This window comes from Dermacentor variabilis, chromosome 6 (assembly GCF_050947875.1).
Source record: "Dermacentor variabilis isolate Ectoservices chromosome 6, ASM5094787v1, whole genome shotgun sequence".
Classification (NCBI taxonomy): Eukaryota; Metazoa; Arthropoda; class Arachnida; order Ixodida; family Ixodidae; genus Dermacentor; species Dermacentor variabilis.
In genome coordinates, this window is record NC_134573.1 from 47,353,470 (window position 1) to 47,376,273 (window position 22,804).

A 22,804-nucleotide genomic window follows, 5' to 3' on the forward strand; every position below is an offset into this window, starting at 1 on the left:
TCTGCAGAAGCGGATAAACGTCTTTTTTTGTGATGTTATTCAACTTTCTATACTCAACACAGAACCAAAGCGTTCCGTCTTTCTTTTTAACAAGGACCACCGGCGACAACCAAGGGCTTTGGGATGGTTGTATGACGTCACCGTCAAGAATTTCTTTCACTTGTGCATTAATCACATTGCCCTCCTTCAGCGATACGCGATAAGGCAGTTTTCGTATGGGACAAGAATCGTAATACGTGATTATTCAGTGTCTCGTGATAGGCGTCTGGCGTACCTTAGAAGAACATGCGAAGCACTCCTGGAACCGAAGTAGTAACTCGTGCAGCACATTTTGCTTTTTCTCCGAAAGGTCTGAATTTATGTCGATATTGCTGAGTGTCTGAGATGGGTTGTCCTTTGTCATAGATGCAAAACATTCGGCAATGTCTGCTATGGGCTCAGCAAAAGCGATAGTAGTAGGACGAAATAGGTGCCGATGTTCCTGGCTGAAGCTCGTCACGAGCAGCGCAGAATGTCCAACTCGAAGCATAATGAGATTGCGGGCTGCACATACACTATGAGTCAGCATAAGGGAGGAATTGCCCTCTGCAATAGCTTTGCCGTCATGCAGATCATCGCATACGACCGCTACCAGGACACTTGCGCATGGTGGTGAAGTTACACTGTCGGCGTAAACCCAAAGTGCGTTACGTCAGCAACTGTCGAGGCTGTTCACTGCCCTCTCTGTTGAAAAAGTCGCTGTGCGCTTCCAGAGGTCTATAATGGCACCATACTCTCGCAGAAAGTCGATGCCCAAGATAAGGTCCCGAGAACAATAGCGGAGTATAAGGCAGCTGGCTGGAATCATACACCCACGAATTTTTACTCTGACCGTGCACATGCCCAACGGTGTTACGATATGCCCGCCAGCAGTACGAATTTGTGTTCCAGACCAAGGCGTGATAACTTTTCTAAGTTCCATCACTAGTTTTCTGCACAAGATTGAGTAGTCGGCACCCGTGTCCAACAACGCACTAACTTGACGGCCGTCGAGCACAACAGGTATGTCTAGTGACAGTCTGTCGCTGAGTTCGGCTGCTGTTGTCACTGAATCATGCTGAACAGACTGTGCTAGCGTCAATGGGAGGTCTTCGGAAGGGCAGTTATCGGCGGCCTTGCCCTCGAAGGTCGCTGTTCTTAGTTTTCTCGGCGAGGGCTTGGTGATCGTCCCCACGCTGCCATTGGAGGGCTTCTAGGAGCTGGGGAAGATCGCCTGGGGGACGGCGAGCGCGACTGCCGCCATGGGAAGAGTGGCATACTCCGCTGGTTCAGGTATTCTTCAATCGCCCTAGGCCTTTTGCCATATCTGGGCCTTGGTGAATCAGCGGCAAAACCTTGCAGTCCGAGGCGGTGGTATGGGCACTTGCGGTATAAGTGACCAGCTTCGCCACAGTGATAGCACAGAGGCCTTCTTTCCAGGGTACGCCAGATGTCAGATTTCCTTTCGAGCGGGTGCCAATCTGCCATACGTTGGATCGGTTGCACTGATGGGAGCAGTGGGACGTATGACACGGAGTAAGACGTGGCGGGGATGAAATGGGTGAGAGCGCAGACAGGGACTCACCCCAAAACTTCCGCATACGACGGCCGCTGCAACTGTGCTGTCACAGGTAGCACATTGCTGCTTAGAATGAGACCATGGATCGCTTGCTGCACTTCACTTCTCATGAAGGCAGAAATGGAACTCAGTGTGGGCTGAGGTGGGCAGCTGAGCTGTTGAAGCTCATCATGCAGCACAAGAGTGGATAAGGTCTTGGAGAACGTCCAGGTTTCCAAAGGCAACCACGTCCGTCAGTGAAGCAGCATTCGCGTGCCTGTCATACATAGCTGAGGGTTGGTCCGAAGGTGAAGTAAAGTTCAGCTGCCTTTCATAGAAAGCCGAGCACTAGTGTAGCATCTTTTCCATCGTGGTGGCTTCGGTTAAGAATTCAGCCACGGTCTTTGGCAGGCTTCGAACAAGGCCAGAAAATAACTGTTCTTTAACTCCCGCATTAGATGGCACAGCTTCTTTCCTCTGGCATGGTAGGGTCCACCTGACGGAAGAGGCGCGTCATATCTTCTACGTACGACATCATGCTCTCATTTGGTAGATGAATGCGGGATTGGAGCATCCGTTCGGCTCGTTCGTGGCAATCAGCATTCGTGTATGTCTCCAACAAAACACGGGGGAACTCGAGCCACAATTTGAGGAGCCCTTCTCGGTTCTCGTACCAAGTGCGTGCACTGTCCTCCAAGCTGAAGTAGACGTTTCTCAATGTCGCCGCGTTGCTCCATTCGTTTATCTCGGCAGCGTGCTCAAACTGGGCTAACCAGTCTTCTACATCCTTGAAGATATCCCCATGGAACACTTTCGGCACTCGGAGATTCTGCAGCAGGTACTGAGTTGCCATAGTGGCCGTACCTTGCATAATGGTCGATAGAGACGTCGACGTTCCTTCCACACTGGTCAGTGGGGACGTCGATGTTGTTGTGGAGAGATTATCAAGCTCCGGAGGCAATTCTCGGATTCTCCTGCTGGCCCGGTGAACAGGGGTGTTTATTAGTATAGGGCTGGTACTCCTGCTACCAGGAGGGATTTGTGGCATTGGGTGAACCGTACCCCGCACCTCCACAAGTTTTGTCACGAAAAGACAACTGAAGATGTACCCGGCGTCGGCAATACAGACAGTTGTACAAGATGGCGTACAAAAAACTCAAGCCAGCGTCCTCCTCAGCCTCTACTTCTTCAGCGCCCACCCCTTGCCGAGCACGTGCTCCCGTCACTTCTTTCTCAGCGCTGGCTCGTGACACCGAGCGGCAATATACATACATACATACATACATACATACATACATACATACATACATACATACATGCACACACGCACGCACATATATATAATATATACACACACACATTATTTTACAACAGTGTTTGATTGATCCCATCTTGAGCTGCTAATGGTGCCGTTTTATACCTGTAACCCCCACATGCGTGATACACAGTCGATTCATATGCGTGGAAATGGTTGTACGCATTTTGTGTTTTATGGCCATGTTAACTGGAGGTCTTTGCACAGATAACTGAGAAATTATTTGTGTAACCGCACAAAATAGCTATGCCCGTGAATTGAAAATAAAACCAATCGTGAACTGTGCTGACAGGCCTGATGGACAGATCAGGAGATTTGTGTTCAATCTGTGCAAGTTTCAATTATGCATGTATATTTTTTCAGTTGAGTTTATGAGTAAAATTCATTGTAGGATTCCTTACATGAGAAACAAGAAATCGCAATTTCATTTCAAGAATTTCGTGCACATGACCATGAACACGTTTTAGACCAAGCCACATCCAAAACAGGCCAAACCTTTTATACCTTGGCATTCCCATGACACCACAGCACTGAAAGTGGCACAGATCGTGGCTGAACATTTCCCACAAGGTAGTATGGCAGGAAGGTATACGTTTATGCAACTAATTCAGTAGTCAAGTAGAAATGAATTTTGTACCTAACATCGCTTGAAATAAACAAGTTCACTAAAGCATAGTTTACTATGTGTTCTGCCCCATCTGATCCTCAGATGACCAGTACTATATAGTCTCAATCATACTACAACTCTTCAAACAAACCTTGATGCACTTCATGGCAGCTGGGCTGATGATGCGAACGACACCTCGTGACCCTGCAACAGCAAGCAGTGGATGCCCCGTGATGTCGTCATATGACCAGGCACAGGTGTAGAAGTTCTCCTCGGACTTCAAGATCGCAGGTCAAGGAAAATGGCCTTTTGTGCAAAGGGATACCGTCGAACCTCGTTATAACAAAATCACATTGGACACAAAAATACCTTCGTTGTATTCAATATTCGTTATAAGCATACACAAAGCTATCGGGGGCCACAAGAATCACAATCAGGTCTATGTAAATGAAACACAAGTGGGGTGCCTCTGTCAGGACAGCAAAGGGTATCCTGCAGACTTTATTGCGATACCAATTATATGGACACTCCAGGCACCTTTGTGTCGTTGGCGTCGCCATAAGATTCTGTATGAATTTCAAGGGCAATGAATTGTCGCCGCGCACCGTATGCTACATGTGCGAGTGAAAGCATGCAAGAGTAAGCCGGCAAACGCGGCTCAATCTCACACATGCAAGCAAGGAAGCGCGCCCTCTTCTGCCACATGTGAGGTACGGGGGTAAGGTGAGAAGGGAAAGGGTCATTCTCTCGCGGCTGCTGCTTACAGCGCAGCTGCATGGGCCTCATCTTCAAAGCGATCTGCAATGTTTGCAGAGTGCGGGTAGTGCTGGTAGCATCGTATGCGCTGTGCTTTCGACATTTTGTTCGCGTTGAAGCGACAGATGCTGCATCAGTAGCTGCGCCCGTTCCTTTGGACATCCACGCAAGTATGCAAATGAGGCTGAGACGTCAGCGGAGAGATGTCACAATGCTTTCGCATTCATCTACATAGCAATACTTCAGTGCCCTTAACTTTGTGTCAAGCAAACGTAGTACTACGCCTGCTGTATTTGCAGTTTTGCTGCAGCTTGCCAGTTTTAATTTTGTTCCTACTACATTATGCACCTTTAAAGGTTAGATTTCTCACCCTAGTGCATTTTTGATCTCTCACTGGGACTCCAATACAGCCAACACCCATTGCAACGGACCATAATAATCCAGCGAGAAAGATTCATTATACCTGAAGCCCTTTCCATTCAAAATTAGAGCCACGGTATGTTGAAAAATGGTGGAACTTCATATAGACAGTTTCATTCGCGCGATAACTGCAGTGAGAATGTGCCCCCAAGAAACTTCCGGTTACGGGCCTTATCAACCTACTGCGCCGGAACACAAATTGCGTGTTTATGTTGTTTCACTGGCGGAAAGCCTATTTTTAAGTTTTCAGATAAAAGACATGCGCATTACGCCTCAAGACAAGTACATAAAAATATTTGTGTAACTTAGGGCAACATTCACTTGTAAAATTGTTCTTATGTACAGAGGGAAAGTGTTGAAAATCTGCGGGCATAGATTTTAATGCACTCTTGCTAGTCAATATCGCACCAATGCCTTTCTTGCTCGCTAAATCTAGCGGGCTACGTCACAGAGCAAAACTATGTTTGTAAACAGTGAAAAGGTTTATATACAGCATCTAACCTAAAAGTGATTGCAAGAACAATGGAAACAGCAAAATTACCATAAGCAAGTTTACGTGGTAATCATACTACAGTAAAACCTCATTAATTCGACCCTCATTAACTCGGAAAATAAAATAATTCGAACTCATCCTCTGGTCCTGGTGGGTGTACGCATTATTTAATGCAATCAAACTCATTAATTGGGATATACTTGGTCACACATCGGTTAATTCAGACAACTTTCAGAGCTTGACGAGTGTGAAGTACCGCAAAAGAGAAAAAATAAAACGATAGCATCCAACCAAAACGAAGTGGCAGAGTCCGCATTGCCATAGTCAGCAGCGGAAATCGTACATAAATGACAGCAACACCAGAATGCTTCATGCCTATTTCTGCCGTGCATAACAACGCGCTCGCCACGTGCCTTCACAACTGCATAGTTACCATTCATGATTGCGTCGATAGCGTCTCTGGGTTCATCCGTGGTGGTTGCGGCAAGCAGTAGCTTCATTCTGACTCTGTGAGCGCATTGGTCACATGCCTTCACAACTGCGTAGTCCTCGTCTATAATCATGTCGATAGCTGCCACAGTTTCATTCACAGCGGTTGAGTCAAACGGCAGTTTCATTTTCACCCAATGTGAAGATGTCCAGAATGAAGAGCACCGGCTACATCGTGATGGACAGACGATCTGCTCTGCGCCCAGCTCACTGGCGAAAAATAATCAGGAGTTGGGAGACGCACGCTGCAGCCGCACTGCGAAAGAAGCCGCAAGGCCTTCGCTACTGCGAGAGCTAATAAGTCATGAGATGACCAGAATTGCAGCTTTCGCAATGCTCTTGGGCAAAATAGAAACAGGATTTGTTGATTCATTCAGTAAATAAAAGCTTGTTGACATGGCAGGCATTTGATTCATTGATACTATCGATAATTGAACATTCGGTTATTTCTGAAATTTTTTTTTTTTTGGTGCCGTGAAATCTGAATTAACAAGGTTTTACTGTAATATGAGCCATGGCACCTTGCTGTCCGCCATTTTCCAGACCCTTGTTGTGCATAAATGGCAAGACTAACGGTCAACACAAAGTGAGGTAGCCAGCCGGCCAGCTCCCCACCATGACAACCGCTCAGGCTGAGTGTGTTGCCACCACGGGTGACACAAGAATGGGCTAGTTTTTCACATAAAACACTGATTGGTAGACTACACTGATTTCTTAATAAAATGTTTCGTGACAGAGTCGACCACTGTAAAACCAATAGCACAAGCAAGAGCAGTGGTATGAGGCAAGTTCAACTCTGAGCCTACGTCTGGCTGCCGCTGCAATGCATGTGAGATGGCTCGACCGCATCACGCACTTCTGGATGGTGCAAATAACAGCCCACCTTCATTTTTCATTTTCGTGCGAATCAAAGCGATGCAACATAAAACATAACAAAATGGTGTATTTTGCAATTGTCGTTTATGAAGTGTCGTGTGCTTCGCTGGTTACGCCAAGTTAGGTTAGGCCTCAGCACTGAGCCGACAGCTGTGGGTAGCGTTGAGACACATGTGTCAGTGACCCAAAAATTCTCCATTGGGCATTGCACAGCGCAATGCGCAATGCCCAACGGAGAAATTTCGGAGGCAACATAAAGTGAACATCAACTCACTTCATGCCACCTGCAGCATGAAATGGTAGCGTTTGGGTTATCGTGTGTTAAAAGTGTAAGTGCGCTTCCAATGACACTAAGCCAGATGCACTGCAAAACAGATAGATTAACAAAGATGCTTATCATGGCAGGGCTAGAGGCGATAGCTTTGAATGCAACATGTGACGACCTGCAATGTACAACGACCTTGAGTTTAAGAGCCTCATGCTCTACTGACTGAGCTAGCTGGTCGTGGGTTCGAGCCCCACGTTGGGTGCCTGTTATGTGGAGATGGGTTTCACGAGGCTCACCCTACGAGTGACGGTCAGGAAAAGGCACGACACTCCTCCACTCTGCAATGCACAAAGGCACTACGGCAGGGATTGTTGGCTCTACAACATGGCGCAGAGATGGCTCCAGAATCAGATTGGCAACAAACACGGGTTTATTCACCCAATATACAGCACAGTGTGACAGTCACGGTGCTTACGGGCAAAGGCTCACCACAAGACCGATCGAGTACACACGCCTGCTGTGCTAGGGCTAACCGCAAAGCAGTCCACCAAGCATGAGAATGAGAAGTCACGGGAGCAAAGGTTCCATGTAACTAACTTGTTGCAGGCCTGTGAGTATCTGCCGTGGAGATAAAGCACTCAGTGAAGGAGAGCTCGGGTAGAGAGGGCGCCCGGGGGCCACCACTCGAGAGGCCAATCAGGGCGCATCTCGGTGACACTTGCTCACACAGCAATTCGACCTCGGGAGGGAGAAGCATGGTTTATGTGGAAAATTAGCTCCTGCGCACAAGCCACGTCTGCCATGTTGAAAAAAATTACCGGAGGTTGAGATAAGCACAATGCATGAGCTGGGAGACGAGGCATGGGAAGGCACCCTGATCCCCGCAAACAATATCTTATTCACCAATCAAAATTTTGCCTTCTGGATGACGCTTTCCATGCAGAATAATCCTGACATTTGCCTTGCTAAGTTCCCCTTAAGGAACTATGAAGAGACGGGGCTAAAAATTTGCCTACGCGAGTTCGTATCTGCCACCATTACCGCACACTGCGTCCCGCAGCGTGCCAGTTGCAAAAAGCCACAGAGAGCATCGGTAGTTGGTGTAGCGAGCCACAATATGGTGCCAGTCACTCCGCGTCCACGTCCCACGTGATCTTGCTCCATGCATCCAGAGAAGAGCAAGAGCAGAATAATAAAAAAAAAAGGCAAAGCTGCACATGCCTATCCTACACCTTCTAAGTGAGCGTGGAAATGCGCCACGGAAGCAGCCCCGAAGATGGTGCCAAAGAGTAGAAGGTGGTGCAAACAAAGCCCTGTCGCTTGAGACGAAGCAGCCAATTTTGATAGACACAAAATGTACTAGCTTGCGTAGAAGTGCCGCAATCGTGACGGCTGCATCCAGGGGCCATACCAATTAACGGAAAAGGTGGGCCTTGTGTGCCAGGGCAAAACCATCCATGATAGTGAAACCAACACGGTGGAAGCTGCGGATACTATCGAACTCAGGGGGCACATCGCCCCTAACGATGAAACAAGTGGTGCTCTGTTGGAGGAGTTTCTAAAGTGTAGATAGCGCTGCCTCGTTCTGCGAAGAGGTATGTGATGGAGCGATCATTGTCACGACAGACGGTGGCGTTGTGTGACGAATGCAATGACAGCAGCAGCAGCAGTGACAAGATTGAGAATGGTCAGTCTTTGACACCGACCATGATCAAGCCACTCATTAATTACATGCAAGCTAAATTACTGCCGCCAGTGTTCACGCAGCAGCTGGACACGATGCACACCGGGGTTGTGAAGCTGAAATTCCTGTGAAACCATGTGCAGATTTCCATTTCAGTGTGCCTAATGCTTGACAGGCTGTTTAGAAGTACAAATAAATGTTTTATTTTTCGCTGCCTACTTACTACAACGTCGAATTTTTAGCACAAGTGGCAAACTTGGTTTCGGAACTATATAGATATGCTCAGTCGATTCTTCTTTTACGGCAGCCCAGATATAGAGATAATTGGTCATAATGATCAGCTTTTTTGTTCTTTTTGATATCACTATAACTGGACTGCATTGTAGCAGCCAGAAAATGTATCCTACAATTCCAGTTTGATGTACTAAACGTCAGTGTGTTTTCCGGGAACGTATTACCCACACACAAAAAAGCGTAGCTCTATAGGGTCATTTTTTTGTGTTCTAGATGACGTTGATGCCAAAGAATCATACAAAACGGGATTATATATATTGAGGTTCTACTGTATTTACCTCTCTCATACAATGCTCCACTGTAAGGCGCCTGAGAGGCATTTGCAAATAAAAAAAGATAACTCGCCATCTCGGCCCTGCAAAGTGGATGTTCAGCGCTGTGAAAAACTACCACTACAACTGCTGAGGGGTGTACTCTTTATAAATGCAAAATCATTATATGGCCCAAGAAATGAAAAACTAGGAGTTCAACATCTAAAGGCACCAAAACCCATGTGACCAAGTGGTGACGTCACATCTGACATGATGACGAAACGCAATTATGTCATCACCTCAAACATTGCGTGATGACGTTATCACACCAAAAGTAGCATGATGACATCATCAAGTCAAATGTTACATTACATGATAACGCCATCGTCACATCACAATGTCGCCTGATGACGTGATGTGATGATGCCATCACGTCAAACGTGATGTCACGCAATGACGTCATGTGATGCCTCTTGAAGAAGCAGCCTACTGTGTACTTTCTGCTTCTTTGCACTGTCTCCGGGCACAGCCCACAATGACGAAACATATTACGTCATCACCCCAAACGTCGCATGATGACATAACACCAAAGTTGCGTGATGATATCACGTCATATGTTACGTGACAACGGCACCGTCACGTCACAATATCACCTGATAGCATCATGTGATGAAATCATGCGATGACTCTTGGAGACGCAGCACGTGTGCACTTCCTGCTTCTTGGCACTGTCTCCAGGATTGGCCCCTGATGACGTAATGTGATTAAGTAATTATGTCACATGTCATATCATGAAGTAATCTGAATGAAGGTTGCATGACATCATTATGCCCAGCGTTGTTAGGTGATGATGGCATTGTCGCATGACGACATCATCTGATGACGTAATCTGACGACATCATCACATCAAACGTGACCTCATGAGATGTTGTCTTCATCAAGTGATGATGCCACCTGATGATGTCAAGTGATGCCTCTTCGAGAAGCAGGACACCATGCGCTTCCAACATGTTTGCACTGTCTCCAGGATAGCCCACATTTTTGCCTCAGCAAAGGTTGCGCAAGCACACATGAAAAATTCCAACCAACTATAGGGCAACAGCTTCACTGTAAAACTAGTAAAATGAAAACAGGGAGCACATGCTACAAATGAGCTGATGCCCATTCCCCCAGTTCGCTAGTTTCCAATGTACGGTATCGCCGTTTCTTTCTTTTGCAAGCTGTCATTGGACACAGTCGCATCTGCTTAGTCGGCTGCAGAAAGAAGGACCAAACCTGTGCACTTCATGGTGGAACACAGAGGCAAAGGATACATCAGGATCGCAGTATGACTGCAGAAGCTTGATGCTTCCATTCTCCAGGCACTCGTACAAAGTCACCTAAAAGCAGGAAGACATGTGGATGTTTGAAAAAACAAGAGATGCAGTAGTCACCAAGAGTGAAATCAAAAGAAAATTTACTGACATTTTCACTGCCATATCTATTGAAACTTGCTTCTCCCTAATACGAAATCATGTAATTGTCTATGTAGGTTTGTTTGATAACTGTGTAAAATTTATGTTACAAACAGCCTTTTAATAAACAAAATAGCAAATGTAGAACAAAAAGAAGAAATGTATAGTGCTAATTTCAATCTTAGATTGATTTTGCTTAGATGTAGAGGAGTACATAACTAATGGATTTATTTTCATTTCGCTTGCAATCTGTATGTGATGTTTGCATGTATATTCTCTATGCTTGCTGTATAGGCCCCCCAACGGCTTTACTTTAAGAATTCTATTCAACTTCTTATAAATCCAGTTTGACTGAACCATCTGTGCACCATTTAAAAAAACTCAAATGTGAATCAAGAATGCTTCAGACCTAAGTGCATCAACAAAAAAAAAAAAAACTTGCACAAAAATACTTTGCTTTCAACCTGCTGTATGGCTTCACCAAAGGCAAATACAGTGTTTTGGGGTGAAAGGGACATGCGGAAACTAAATTATACACAGGTGCTATTGCTACAATACTGCCAGATGGGCATATGTACACATCTGTGGCATGTTCGGAGGCAAATGTCAAATATTTTTTAAGATACAGTCTACCTACGTTAATTCAACCCCGACAAGATCAACGAAATTGATCAAATTATCCAGGGGATAAAATTAGGCTACATGCAGAAAAAAATGCAAAAACACACTGCTAATTCATTTGGTAGCATTTTACCAATTGTAACACGCTCCCGAGTCAAGTACATGGCTGCTTTCTAAGTATTAAAAGTAGAAAACTTACGTAGAAATGACACTAAAGCCTAAACAACGTAGAAATCTAATGTGCACCTGCATTTTATCAAAGAAATGGAGAAGGGTTTCCTGTGTTGCACAATGGTGGCTGATTGCCTTAAATCAGTTTCGCCGCAATGCAGACTAAAGCTCCTCCATACACGTTTCCGCCGACCAGGTTAAAGGGACACTAAAGGTTACTATTAAGTCAACGTGGACTGTTGAAATACCATCACAGAAACCTCGAAACGCTTGTTTCGTGCCAAGGAGAGACTTATTTTAAGAGAAAATGCGTTCTGAAGCGTCCGCGTACCTCTAGCGCAGTTCAAATCGCCCGCCCTCCGATCGAGGAGTACTGACATCATGGTCTCATAGTGACGTTGCGCCATCGGTGAGTAGAACGGCGTCCGCAGACGGCGCTACGGCTTTTCTGCGCAAAACGCGAACGCGCGGCCAGAAACAGAGCCAAGGCAGAGCCGACAGCAGAGCGAAAGAGGGAGTATGGTTAGTATGGTGGCTAGCGGAAGGAGAAACGAATGAAGTCCTACATTACGTCCCACGGCACACGGAGAGTCCGTTTTCGTTAAACTATAGGCTGCGGAGAGCTCGCAGCGTGGTCGGCGTGGTCTATGAAAAGCGACGAGCCTTTTCGCACTCGCAACAGGGCATAAAAATGTGTGAATCGACGCAAAACTCGGCCTAGAAACGTGCTTCGCCACAGCCAGGGCTCAATACGACCCAAGCTGGCACGACCCAGATGTCGTTTCCCGCACCGCCACCAGGCGCCGCTACTATACCTCAAACTCCAGCGCAAGACGCCCATAAGCTGGTACTTTATTCTGTGACGCTAACTTCGACGCTCGTCGCAATGGACCCTGACACCGACAGATTGGCTCGCGATGGTGGGCTCAACTTCAGCGATTTGAGCACCGACGAGCGCGACCTGCTGCTGAGGGCTCGCACTGCCGGCGTCGTTGCGTACTACGACGGCGGCCTCGACACCGGCTCTCTGGAGCAGGAAAGCAACGAGGGCTTCCCACGAGATCACATGGACGTGGCATTCTCGCTGCTTGTTCCAAATGAAAGTTTCGCGAGCCAGCAGAACCCTCACAGCACGACGCGATAACGAAACTACTGAAACTCCAAAGCGTGCGCGGCGCAGAGTCGAGCGCGCAGAGTCGAGCGAAAACGAAACCTTTCGAACACCCATATTACTGAAGGGTAACGTCAAAATATAATTTTTTCTTAGAATCGAATAGACGTAGACAAATAGCATTTTTTTTTTCGTCTTATAATCGAATGAAATTATATTTTTAATACTAGTAGTTGAGTATTAGTAACACAAATTATGAGGAGTCCTTTCGTCATCGGGCTAGTACCGGAATGTCGCTGGGGGGTCTCAAATCCTGTCATGCATTTACCTCAATTTCTCGGTTACTAAAGCTCTGTTCGCGATTATATTGACGCCTTAGACGTTCTAGAACATTGCTCTACCACTTTAACTTGAGTTTCTGGTAACCTTTAGTGTCCCTTTAAGTACCGCCAACTTGCCCTCCTCCTCCACGCTCCTCTGCCACTCACCCCCTTAGCTTCCGGCGCCAAGCGGAACTTACGTAGCTGCAGTTTCCTGTTCCGAGTGGAAGTGACATTTTGTTTTTGAGCGTTGTTTACTTTCGCATCGCTGGAGAGGCTTTAATTGCACCAGCTGCGGTTGAAACTGTGAATGCGATTCTATCCAAGAACCACCACCTATTGTAACCAGCGATCTGCTTGTGTTCGCTGCTTTGCGTCAACTTGCGACTGGTTGTGGCACGAGCGACAACGTACAGTGGAATGTAGTGCCTGGGCGCTTGGAGACCACTGCCGTTCGTGCATTTGGAAAACAGTGACCGCGAACTACTACTTCAGCGGAATACAATAGCTTGTCCCCTTTGCATTCTTCTTATGGTGACTGCCACAGCTCTGCTAAGCATGCGCGGGCGTCTCACCATCGTCTAACAGCAGTCAAAGCGGAAATTCCCGCAGCGCAACTCCAGGAAGCGGAAACGCCGGAACCGGAAATTTTTAAACCGGAAATGCCGGAACCGGAAATACCGGAACCGGATTTGGTGTGAGGGCAAAAGGCAGCGCACAACAAAGGTTGTCGCTACTTAAGAAAGCGGCGGTGGCGCGTGGATGCAGGGGCTTTAATGCAGACACGTTATGCGGTAAAGCACACAAATGCAGAGAATGCTGTCTCGCTTTTGTATCGGACTGCACTACGCAGGCAATTTTCAGAACAATTTTTTAGAAAACAAAGAAATGAAAAGTTGTGCATTAAAATCGGGTAAATACTGTAATGAGACATCGTGATTTTTGGTCATTGCTTGAAAATATTCCTAGGGCAGGCCGAAAATAGGCATTTTCCACAGAAGGTTTGATGTGCGTGAAACGCATTGCCTAAGCTCTGCCGAGACGGACTAAAGGGGTCGCTCTTGGGATCACCATAGGGGTCAGGCATGTGCATGCTGACTGGTAAAATCTGATACAGTACATCCAGTGAAGGCCAATTTTAGGATCGAAATAATGAAAGTTAGGGTCCATAGAAATGAATGGGCGCTAGCCGGGACCTTCGGTCAGGATCGAATTAGCTAGTCAAATTAATCGATGCCTACTGTACAATTAACAAAGACGATGTTCCCATCCAGTAAAAACACAACGAACAATATAGAAGATAGTACGATGTTCAGAATTATGCTCGAGTTGCTAAAATGTAGTACATAAATGAAGATAAGAAATGTGTACATTACTATAAGGTAGATACAGTCAACGATCGATTTTCTGGACGGCCGATTTTTCGGATGCCTTCGCTGCACCTGACAAATTCAAAGCATAATTTTCCGGATTGCTTGCCATTACCGCAGGTCCGAAACGATGTTACCGAAGCCATTGCCACCGCCATTTCAATTATCCCGTTGTCTCGAATAGCAGCTCTCGCACGCAGATCCTCTGGCAGCCCTAGCCACTACTGCGGCAACACTAGGTCTACTTCGACATTCGCGCCCAAGCTTCTTGCTGGTCGGTGCCATGTTTTTCACTGAAAGGATTCGCCGCTGCCAGCAATGGCGCTGTCTCCACCTTTGTGACCCTCGCCAATGGCTTCGAAACTCAAAAAGCGCGAAGCATTGCATAATGCTGGTTTTAGAAAGTCACCTTCGCCTCAATAAAGCAGTGTTGCGCGGTGAAGCGTACGATAAGTATTGCGGTGAAGCATATCAAGAATAGGAATGGACAATGTTCACGGGACACAGTATGTATTCCTTAATTACACACGTGTGCACCCGCCATCTCATGTCACAGTACAAGCACCGATTCACCTATTAAGTGTACTGGCAGGCCTTCAGAGCTATTTAAGGGTTGCCTGTGGCGATTTGAGCCCTTTGGGAAAATAAATGGCATACATTAATTTTTTTTTTTTTTGGACTGCCCGATTTTTCGGATGTTTCCGCGGCTCTCAAGGAGTCAGAAAAATTGAACCTTGACTGTAATACACATTCCTCAAAGGTTAAATGCATAACACTCACCCTGTTGCTGCCAACAGCGGCAAAGATGTACAGACCCCCCTTGAGGTGCGGGTTAAACTGGACTCCAAAAAGGGGCTGGCCGTGGTCCTCCTGGACGGCCAAATACAAGTGATCAGTGTATGCAAGGTTCATCCGACCCCTGAGTGATCTATGAAAGGAAAACAATATTATGAAAGATCAGTATTTTAAAATGAACAATGCTAATGCTTTCTTTAGTCACAAGTTCTTTGAATTCCTAACAAGTAAATGAGCACTTGCTTGGTTGGCTACACTTAATCAGGAAGCAGCACATGTTCATAATCTTTTTTGAATTCTTGAACATCATAATCTACACTGCCTACATGCTACTTTCCACTATTGAGAGGCGACATAGGTGACAAGAAAAGCCAAAGTTGATTTACTTCTATGGATGAACACAACAAACGGCAAGCTCATTTGGACATCTCAAACTATCTAAACCAACATTGACCAATACAGAAAACTGGGCAGGTCAGTTAGAAGTCACACTTTACTCATATATGGTTCATAATGACAGCACACCATAGGTGCCGACTACAGGGGGCTCCGGGGCCTGAGTCTTCTGCGGGGTTTTCCGGAGAGGGCAGAGCCCCCTCCCGCCGATGCAGGCACATAACCAGGATTTTTTTCGGAGGGTGGGCCAACCCAATGTAACCTTTCTATGCAAATGTGGGGGGTACCTTTACTAGCACACATGTGAATAATGCGCACCATTCGCCATAAAAATGAGTAAACCCACAAAAGAGAAATGAAATAAGGTGTATTTTACAGGTACGCCTGTGCAATACACCTCTCCTTTACTCGGCAAACAAAGAACCATGTCAAATGGACTCATGCAGGAAAGAAGAGCAGGAAGAACACTGCCAAGAACAAGTAAAGAAGTAAAAGTGTAAAATAAAGATTACTTTGGTTGAATAGAAATTAAAAAAAACAGCAGTTAGCAACAAAGGCACACAGATCGCGCGAAGTTTGGTTACTGCGCCAGCCAATCACAGAAGCAAACAAAATCGTCGTTATGCAGCTTTTTCAAAATGCCATCGTACTTGATACCTCCGGAGTGTCTGCTGTTCTTGAAGAGTCTTTTCATCGGCAGAAGCAACGAGGTGTGCAACAGACATGGACAAAATGTATGGAGTCTGAGCATTTCACTCTTCAAAAGTCTGCGGTGCAGTCAATTTCATTGCTGCACTCATTTTACTCATGAAACTTCACTGCCAACTGAAGTGAAACTTCACAACAAATAGTTGTAGCGACGCCAGCATGTTATTTCAGTTCAATAAAAAATTAGTATTCGCCATTCCACTATAATAGGCAAGGGAAAAGGTATGAAATTACGTGCTAATAATTCTATTTTTATATTTACTTTCTTATTTGGGTAACAGAAAAAGTTTCAAGTACAAATTATTAGCAGCCTCATGGAAGAACAATGGCTGGGGTTATGAGGGCGTGAGTGGGTCTTCATTGCGCACTTAAGTTGTATCCGACTATAGTAGCATTTTCTTAATTAGCTCTGGAAGAATTATACAGAAATATATATTTGCGGAACAATCACAGTTCTTTTGGAGCCCTTATTTACTGCTCTAAGAAGCTAAGTGCCACAACCGACTCGTATTGTTATTTGGGAAGTTACGTAACGATGCGTGGCCGTCAGTCACGTACAACCGCGTATGGTGCAGGAAGCTGCGATTCTAGACGTACTACGCCCACCGCGGAAGCTTAGAAACACACTTTCATAAGCACAGCAGAGAAGTGGCTACGTCAGGCGGCTCGACTGATAACTGTAGAAGCGTCATTCAAAACACACGGAATTGTCCTCCATTTCCAGTGGTGTTTTTTCAATTTCCTTTTTAAATAAAAAGACGTTGACCCATACATATTTACATAAAGAATAGTTAAATTTGTTAATTTTCACTTTTCCTTCCTGTTTGGCTGCTGCCTTGGCTCTCTCCCTTAGTAGATCGCTTAATTTCTCAAACCCTTGCGACTCTTGTTTCCAGTTGGCAATTTTGCATGAAACAAGCTGAACAATTAGGGCAAAACCAGACAAGTTAACGTGTGACAGTCATATTACCTATGAGTTTAAGGGTTATTGCAGGGTCTGATGAGGGATACTGTCTCGCATTATTTTATTTTCGACCTTATCTAACCCATATCACGGGTGTATGGTTCCAAGGATCTGTCAGCGTTGCGGCAAGCCATCGATCGAGGAAATAATGAAAGAAAGAGAAAAGTTAAACGCAATTGGCATTTTCTCTGGCCGCAACTCGTTCCACGTGTATACAGACCTGGTCTTTCCTGGTCCCAGGATCAGTCTAAACGAAGAAGGTTGAACTAACGAAGCAACAATGATGCGCGTGACCTTTGAATAGATGGTGAAAACTGAATGCATCTCAAGTTAATCATGCTGGCACCGAATTGATGAGGAAACTGTCCTTCACATCCCAGGAGACGCCGATAACTACACCGCCATTCAAAAGGAGTGAAAAGGTAGCAAAATGTTGACCGCCGAATAGCTGTCAAGTCTCAACATTAATATGGCGGCGCTTTAGGAATGTGTCTGAGAAGTGGTGGCGTAGGCGGGGAAGGGGGCATGCATCATAAATACGGGGGGGGGGGAGGGGGTACGCGCCAATGCCAACACCCCCCACACACACACCTAAAGTGTCATGGCCAGAGTTTTGTCACCTACATCACCTGAGGTTTCTTTTGAGTTGCCTCGATCTTTTCACTTAAAATATTATTGCGGCTAATAGCTTACTGCTTCACTGTTGGCGCAGAAGTGCACAGCTTTTAATTCATACTTTCGCATTATTTCTGCAAATCCCGACAATAGAAGGACAAGCGCATTAGAAACATCAGTAGCGGCTGCCTCATCTCTATTTTCTCACTTTAAGATTGTTTTAAATTTCTACTGTAAGCACCATGCACATAAACAATATATTCAAATATATGGAGAGGATAAAGTTTATTATAATTTTGAAAGAGAAGGAGGTAGCCAATTAACAAATATATCGAAAGGTATGAATAGCTTATGCCTATAGAATGAATATGTTTCTGCATGTTCACCTCGCTTCAAATTGCTTTGCGTGCTTTTTTGACCCTGGAAAAAAAACTAGACTTCAGTGACCCCTTTGGCAGAGTCTTTTTATCAACGGCATGTGAAATGCACATGAATGATATGTGTCTTAGCATTGCTTCTTTTTTCAGTAAGCAATGCTAACAACTTATGAAATAAAAAATGCTTCTAATAATTCACAACATTTAACAGAGATGGAAGCATTGTCACTTGCATGCAGAGTTCATAAATATATATACAGGGTGTCCCAATTAACTATCATGCACCAAGATTCTTAAAAAAGAGCAATGCATTACACGGAGAAAACCTAGCGCATATTGTTTCCAGTAGAGTGGAGTAGCTGCTGGTAATGTTTTCATTACTGAGATTAAATTAGGTAACTGTAAATAATTATCTAACTCAAGACATATTCTAATTATCAAAGTGTCAATGAGGCATTTGTAGGCACAACCAAGGGACATCTAACTGCAGTGTTTTCAGTGACGTACAAACTGTGTACTAAATTTCCCAACTGATAAACCCCACGAAATATGTAAAATACCACGTGACTGCACTCCTACCCGCATCATAAAGTAGCGCCCTCGAACAGGCTCCTTTAGAGTTAGCCAGAAAGAAATAAAGGAAATACAGAAACACATTGTGATCAAGCTAGTTGCTTATCTGCCACATCCTGGCTGAAGTAATATGTTGCGTTTGGTGTTAGTTGGAAACAAGCTGTGATGACTGTCTTGGCGTAGATAAAGTGCACAGATGGTATTTTTCCTTCTTTCTTCCTTTTGCCAGAAAACCTATTATTACAAAAGCGAATTGATGTCAGTGCAAACGTTTAAAGGTGCATTTTGTTTCGTCGCCAGTCAGCATGTCTCTCTAGTGAACAGAAGGTAAACACGATCCTTGCCTTGGGAGCTGGAAATTGCAACAAGAGGAACACCGCAAATATATAGGTTGTCCTACACCACTTGTGCGAAAGTTTTAAAAATGACAGGCACTCCAAACGAGAGTTGAACCGAATGCTTAATGTTGGCACTGGTCTAGAGTTACTCAGGCCATTTTTTATTTTCCCCTTAACTAACGGATTAGTCTAATTAATCAACTTTTTAAGTATTGGCTGCAGACCCCAAGTGTAATATCCAAAGTTGTACAGCACCTTGAAAACCCTCTCAATAAACTATTTCCAACACGATATATCTCATGTGGTCCTTTCTTCCACATTCCAAAGAAAGCCCGCGAAATATGAAAAAATACCATGTGATGGGGCGATTGTGCACTGTTATTGTGCTGCTCTTAGCGTGTGAAGTCTGCTGCAGTGAGACTGGCCTGCGACAGGGCACCATGTCTAGTGTAGGCATCTGGGCATGCGGCTTTTATAGCATGATGGCAGAAATGCGTGCTGATGGCCGAGCGGTGCTGAAGCGATAAAGCGTCTAAGGATACTAAAAAGAACAAGAACATAGCTTGATTTTTTTATGCTTGAAATGGGCAAGAGCTGGCAGTCTGTCGACAGAGTGTAATGGGGTTGCGTGGAGAGGCGGCGTGAGGGCCAGAATAATTTTCCAGTGACCTTCGATCCAATAAGCACCCTTTGATTATAATGCCCGTTTGAAGAGTCACCATCTGCTGCAGTACACATTTGGCATCTCATAGGCACATTTTCCGAGGTGTTCTTGATCATGGTATCAGGGATGGAGCTGCAGACTTGTCATATTTTTTCTGTTAGGCTCTCTGATGTTGTGGTTGGTGTCCAGTATATTTGATCCTTGACGTAGCCCTAGAGAAAGAAATCAAGGGGAGTTAAATCTGGCGACCGTGTCGGCCAAGCAATGGGCCCGTGCTGTCCAATCCACTGCTGCGGAAATACTTCATGCAGCCATTTGCAAACTTTGCTGCTGCCGTGCGTGAGAGCACCATCATGCTGATACCAAATATCCTTGATCCTAGCCAATGGGAGTTCGCAAAGAAAATGTTCAAATGCCCCATCAAGGATGTCACTGACGTACCTGTCGCCTGTAAGCTTGTTATCAAAAAATAAGGGGCCAATGATAGTTTCACCGTAAATTCCACACCACACATCAACCGACCACTGATATTGGTGATGTGCCTTCAAAACAAAATGAGGGTTTTTGCTGCTCCAATAGTGAGCGTTGTGGATGCTCACTTGGGCATTACCTGAGAAGGTAGCTTCATCGGTCCACAGTATTTTGTTGACAAAGCCTGTCCATCTTGATTATAATCCAGTTTGCAAAGTCCGTTTGATTTCAGAAATCACTGGGCTCCAACATCAGGTGCAGCTGCACATGGTATGGATGAAGTTGTCTCTTCTTAAGTACTCTCCATGCTGAAGACTTTGACACTCCAGCTTCAGCACCTACACTACGAACACTTACATGTGGGTCTGAAGAAAACTTTGACAGAATATCTGTCTCCACGTCCTCGCCTAGGATTGAAGATTTATGTCGTTTCTTCATAAAAGTCCCAGTCCATCTCAGCATTTCATATGCACTTACGTCGCAAAAATTGTACGCAATTAGTGCGTCGCTGAAAACACTGCAGTTAGATATCATTTTGGGGTGCCTACAAATGCCTCATTGACACTTTCCTAATCAGGGGAGTGATTCTCAAGTTAGATAATTAATTGAAATTACCAAATTAAATCTCAGTAATGAAAGAATTACTGGCGGCTACTCCACTGTACTGGAAACAATATGTACCAGGTTTTCTTCGGAGTAATCAAATTGCTATTTTTTAAAAGTCTTAGTGCATGATAGTTGGAACCCCCTACAATTCACTCAGTAACTGAAATGACACCAAGCAGGATTCACTAGAAATCAGAATCAACAGCAGTCATGCGCAGCAGTGCTTAGACTCACAGAAAAAGAAAAAAAAAAGAGAGAGAGAGAGGCTGCAGTTTCGCCGGAAGGGCAAAGCAGTATTAGTGATAGCAAAGTGCACAACAATTACAGGAAGGAAGATTACACCATAGGGAGACACCAGATTCTTGGTGGTGCAAGAGAACTCAGGCTGTGAAATTGAACTGTCTCCTACTATGAGGTCTTCTAAATTCTCATATAAGGCTGTCACTTCAGTGAATAATTCTTCGAGGTTACACGAAGTTTGTTCAAGTGCTATATATATATATATATATATATATATATATATATATATGTACGTTTACATGAAAAACAAATAAAATGGGCGAACAAAATGCATCCAAATCGTTCAAAGGGTGCTTTATGGCGAAGGGATTACAGCGGAAGGGTGCTTGTTTTTGATACAATTGTAGAACGTCTCGTTGTACTGCTTTGATATACATGTCCAAAAATCTATCGCGCTGTGTAGGAGGGACCCAGCGCTTGCCAGAGGGTAACGCGTGTTTCAAATTGCTTGAATTGGTGCAGTCATGGAAGTATTCGCGCAAGCGTAAGTTACGGGCGAAATTATCCAAATCTTTCAGTAGTTGAAATTCATTATGTCCACCTGTTGCTGGACAAAAATTAAGACCACGACGTAGAACACTGCACTCCTCAGCTGTTAGCTGAATGTCCGAAATATTAACAACATTATTCTGCTCCTGATGGGCAAACCTACTAACAGAGGATGACGAAGAAGTGCCGGAGTGTACTTCTAGAGGTTTGGTTTGAAGAGGGGCAGAGTTGAATACCTTGTCCTGGCTTCCAGAAGAGCATACAACACCGTCATGGGACAGTTTCTTGGCTTTCATCGCGTAGATTTCATTCCGTTTTTTGGTTGCGAATGCCTCTAATGCGGCGGATTGGCTAGAGGACAAGTTTAAGCTCGCAGCAATTTGACTTTCTTGGTTCATGAATTTCTTACTGGAAGAACGATAGTGATCTAACACGACACGGGCGAGTTGTAGTGAAGCATTTGTTAGTATGTTATCCCATCTAGCTATATTGCGCTCAGACATGTCCGACAAAGCTGGTTTTACAACAATACGGAGACCCTTTGGTTCAACAGCCGCAGCTAGGTAGGTATTTAGCGTATCTACATGTAGAGCATTGCGAATTCTTTTTTCTGTAACCTTCCTTAGCCTTAGAAATTCATTTGAGCAGAGGTAAGAAATATTGTTACCCGGAGACACAGCCTTTAGTCAATTCGCCGGTGCATCATCCACGGTTTTCGTGTGGGCTCTGCGAAACTCGTAGCGGGGACCTTTCGGGGAGGAACCTGTAGCGTCCTGTGCTGAAGACGACTGTTCAGCTGACGGAGCTATCGCTGCGGCATTCTTTGGGCAATTCTTTGAAGCAGCCTTCTTGCTGTTCTTTGAAGCAGCCTTCTTGCAATGGACCTGTGTCTTTCGATTGTGGGGTGATCACTCCTTTTAAGAGGGACTACCATTCATTGTCTGTCCTATCAATAACGCCAGGTCAGAAGATGGCCTTCAACGCTCGGTTCCTTAGTGCAGTGCTGAGGCAGATTGCTGGGAGCACTGTCTAACCAAGAATGGTACATAGCACTGGACAGCTTGTAACAGAGGTGCCGAATGTGACAGGCCATGAGTGAGACGCCTTCGAAGTTCGAGTGTAAACCATCAGCTGCGAGCACACGGTGCGGGGGCAGCCATACGAACCCATGGTTCAGGAAAAATACTTGTCGAGAGTGACTGCAGAATCTTTTCAACAGGGTGTTGAAATAACACGCTTCTTGGTTAAAGCAGCGAACAAATGTGGTGCTAGGGTACCCTCGTCGGCGGTTCCTGGTCCTTGGTAGTATGAGAGTGGTAAAGATTCTGCTGACTTCAGGACGTTCCTTGGCGATGTGATTGATGACTTCACAGTAACTTTGGAAAGCTTTTCGGGCTGATACTCGAGCTAGGTCAATGGTGCCTACATGAAG

At 45.2% G+C, this 22,804-nt stretch overlaps 1 protein-coding gene across 4 annotated transcripts in view; it reads right to left on the reverse strand.

The window, feature by feature from the left end:
* Window positions 1-22,804, reverse strand: part of LOC142584783 (polycomb protein eed-like) — a 75,840-nt gene that overhangs the window by 39,991 nt on the left and 13,045 nt on the right. For 2 of the 4 annotated variants that reach the window (XM_075695044.1, XM_075695043.1), the window contains exons 3-5: window positions 14,857-15,004; window positions 10,343-10,408; window positions 3,650-3,775 (exon numbers count right to left, since the gene is read on the reverse strand). In XM_075695044.1, the coding sequence (XP_075551159.1) occupies window positions 3,650-3,775; window positions 10,343-10,408; window positions 14,857-15,004 (340 nt within the window). The remainder of the gene's footprint in view (window positions 1-3,649; window positions 3,776-10,342; window positions 10,409-14,856; window positions 15,005-22,804) is intronic. The other 2 variants (XM_075695042.1, XM_075695045.1) reach the window with 1 other exon arrangement.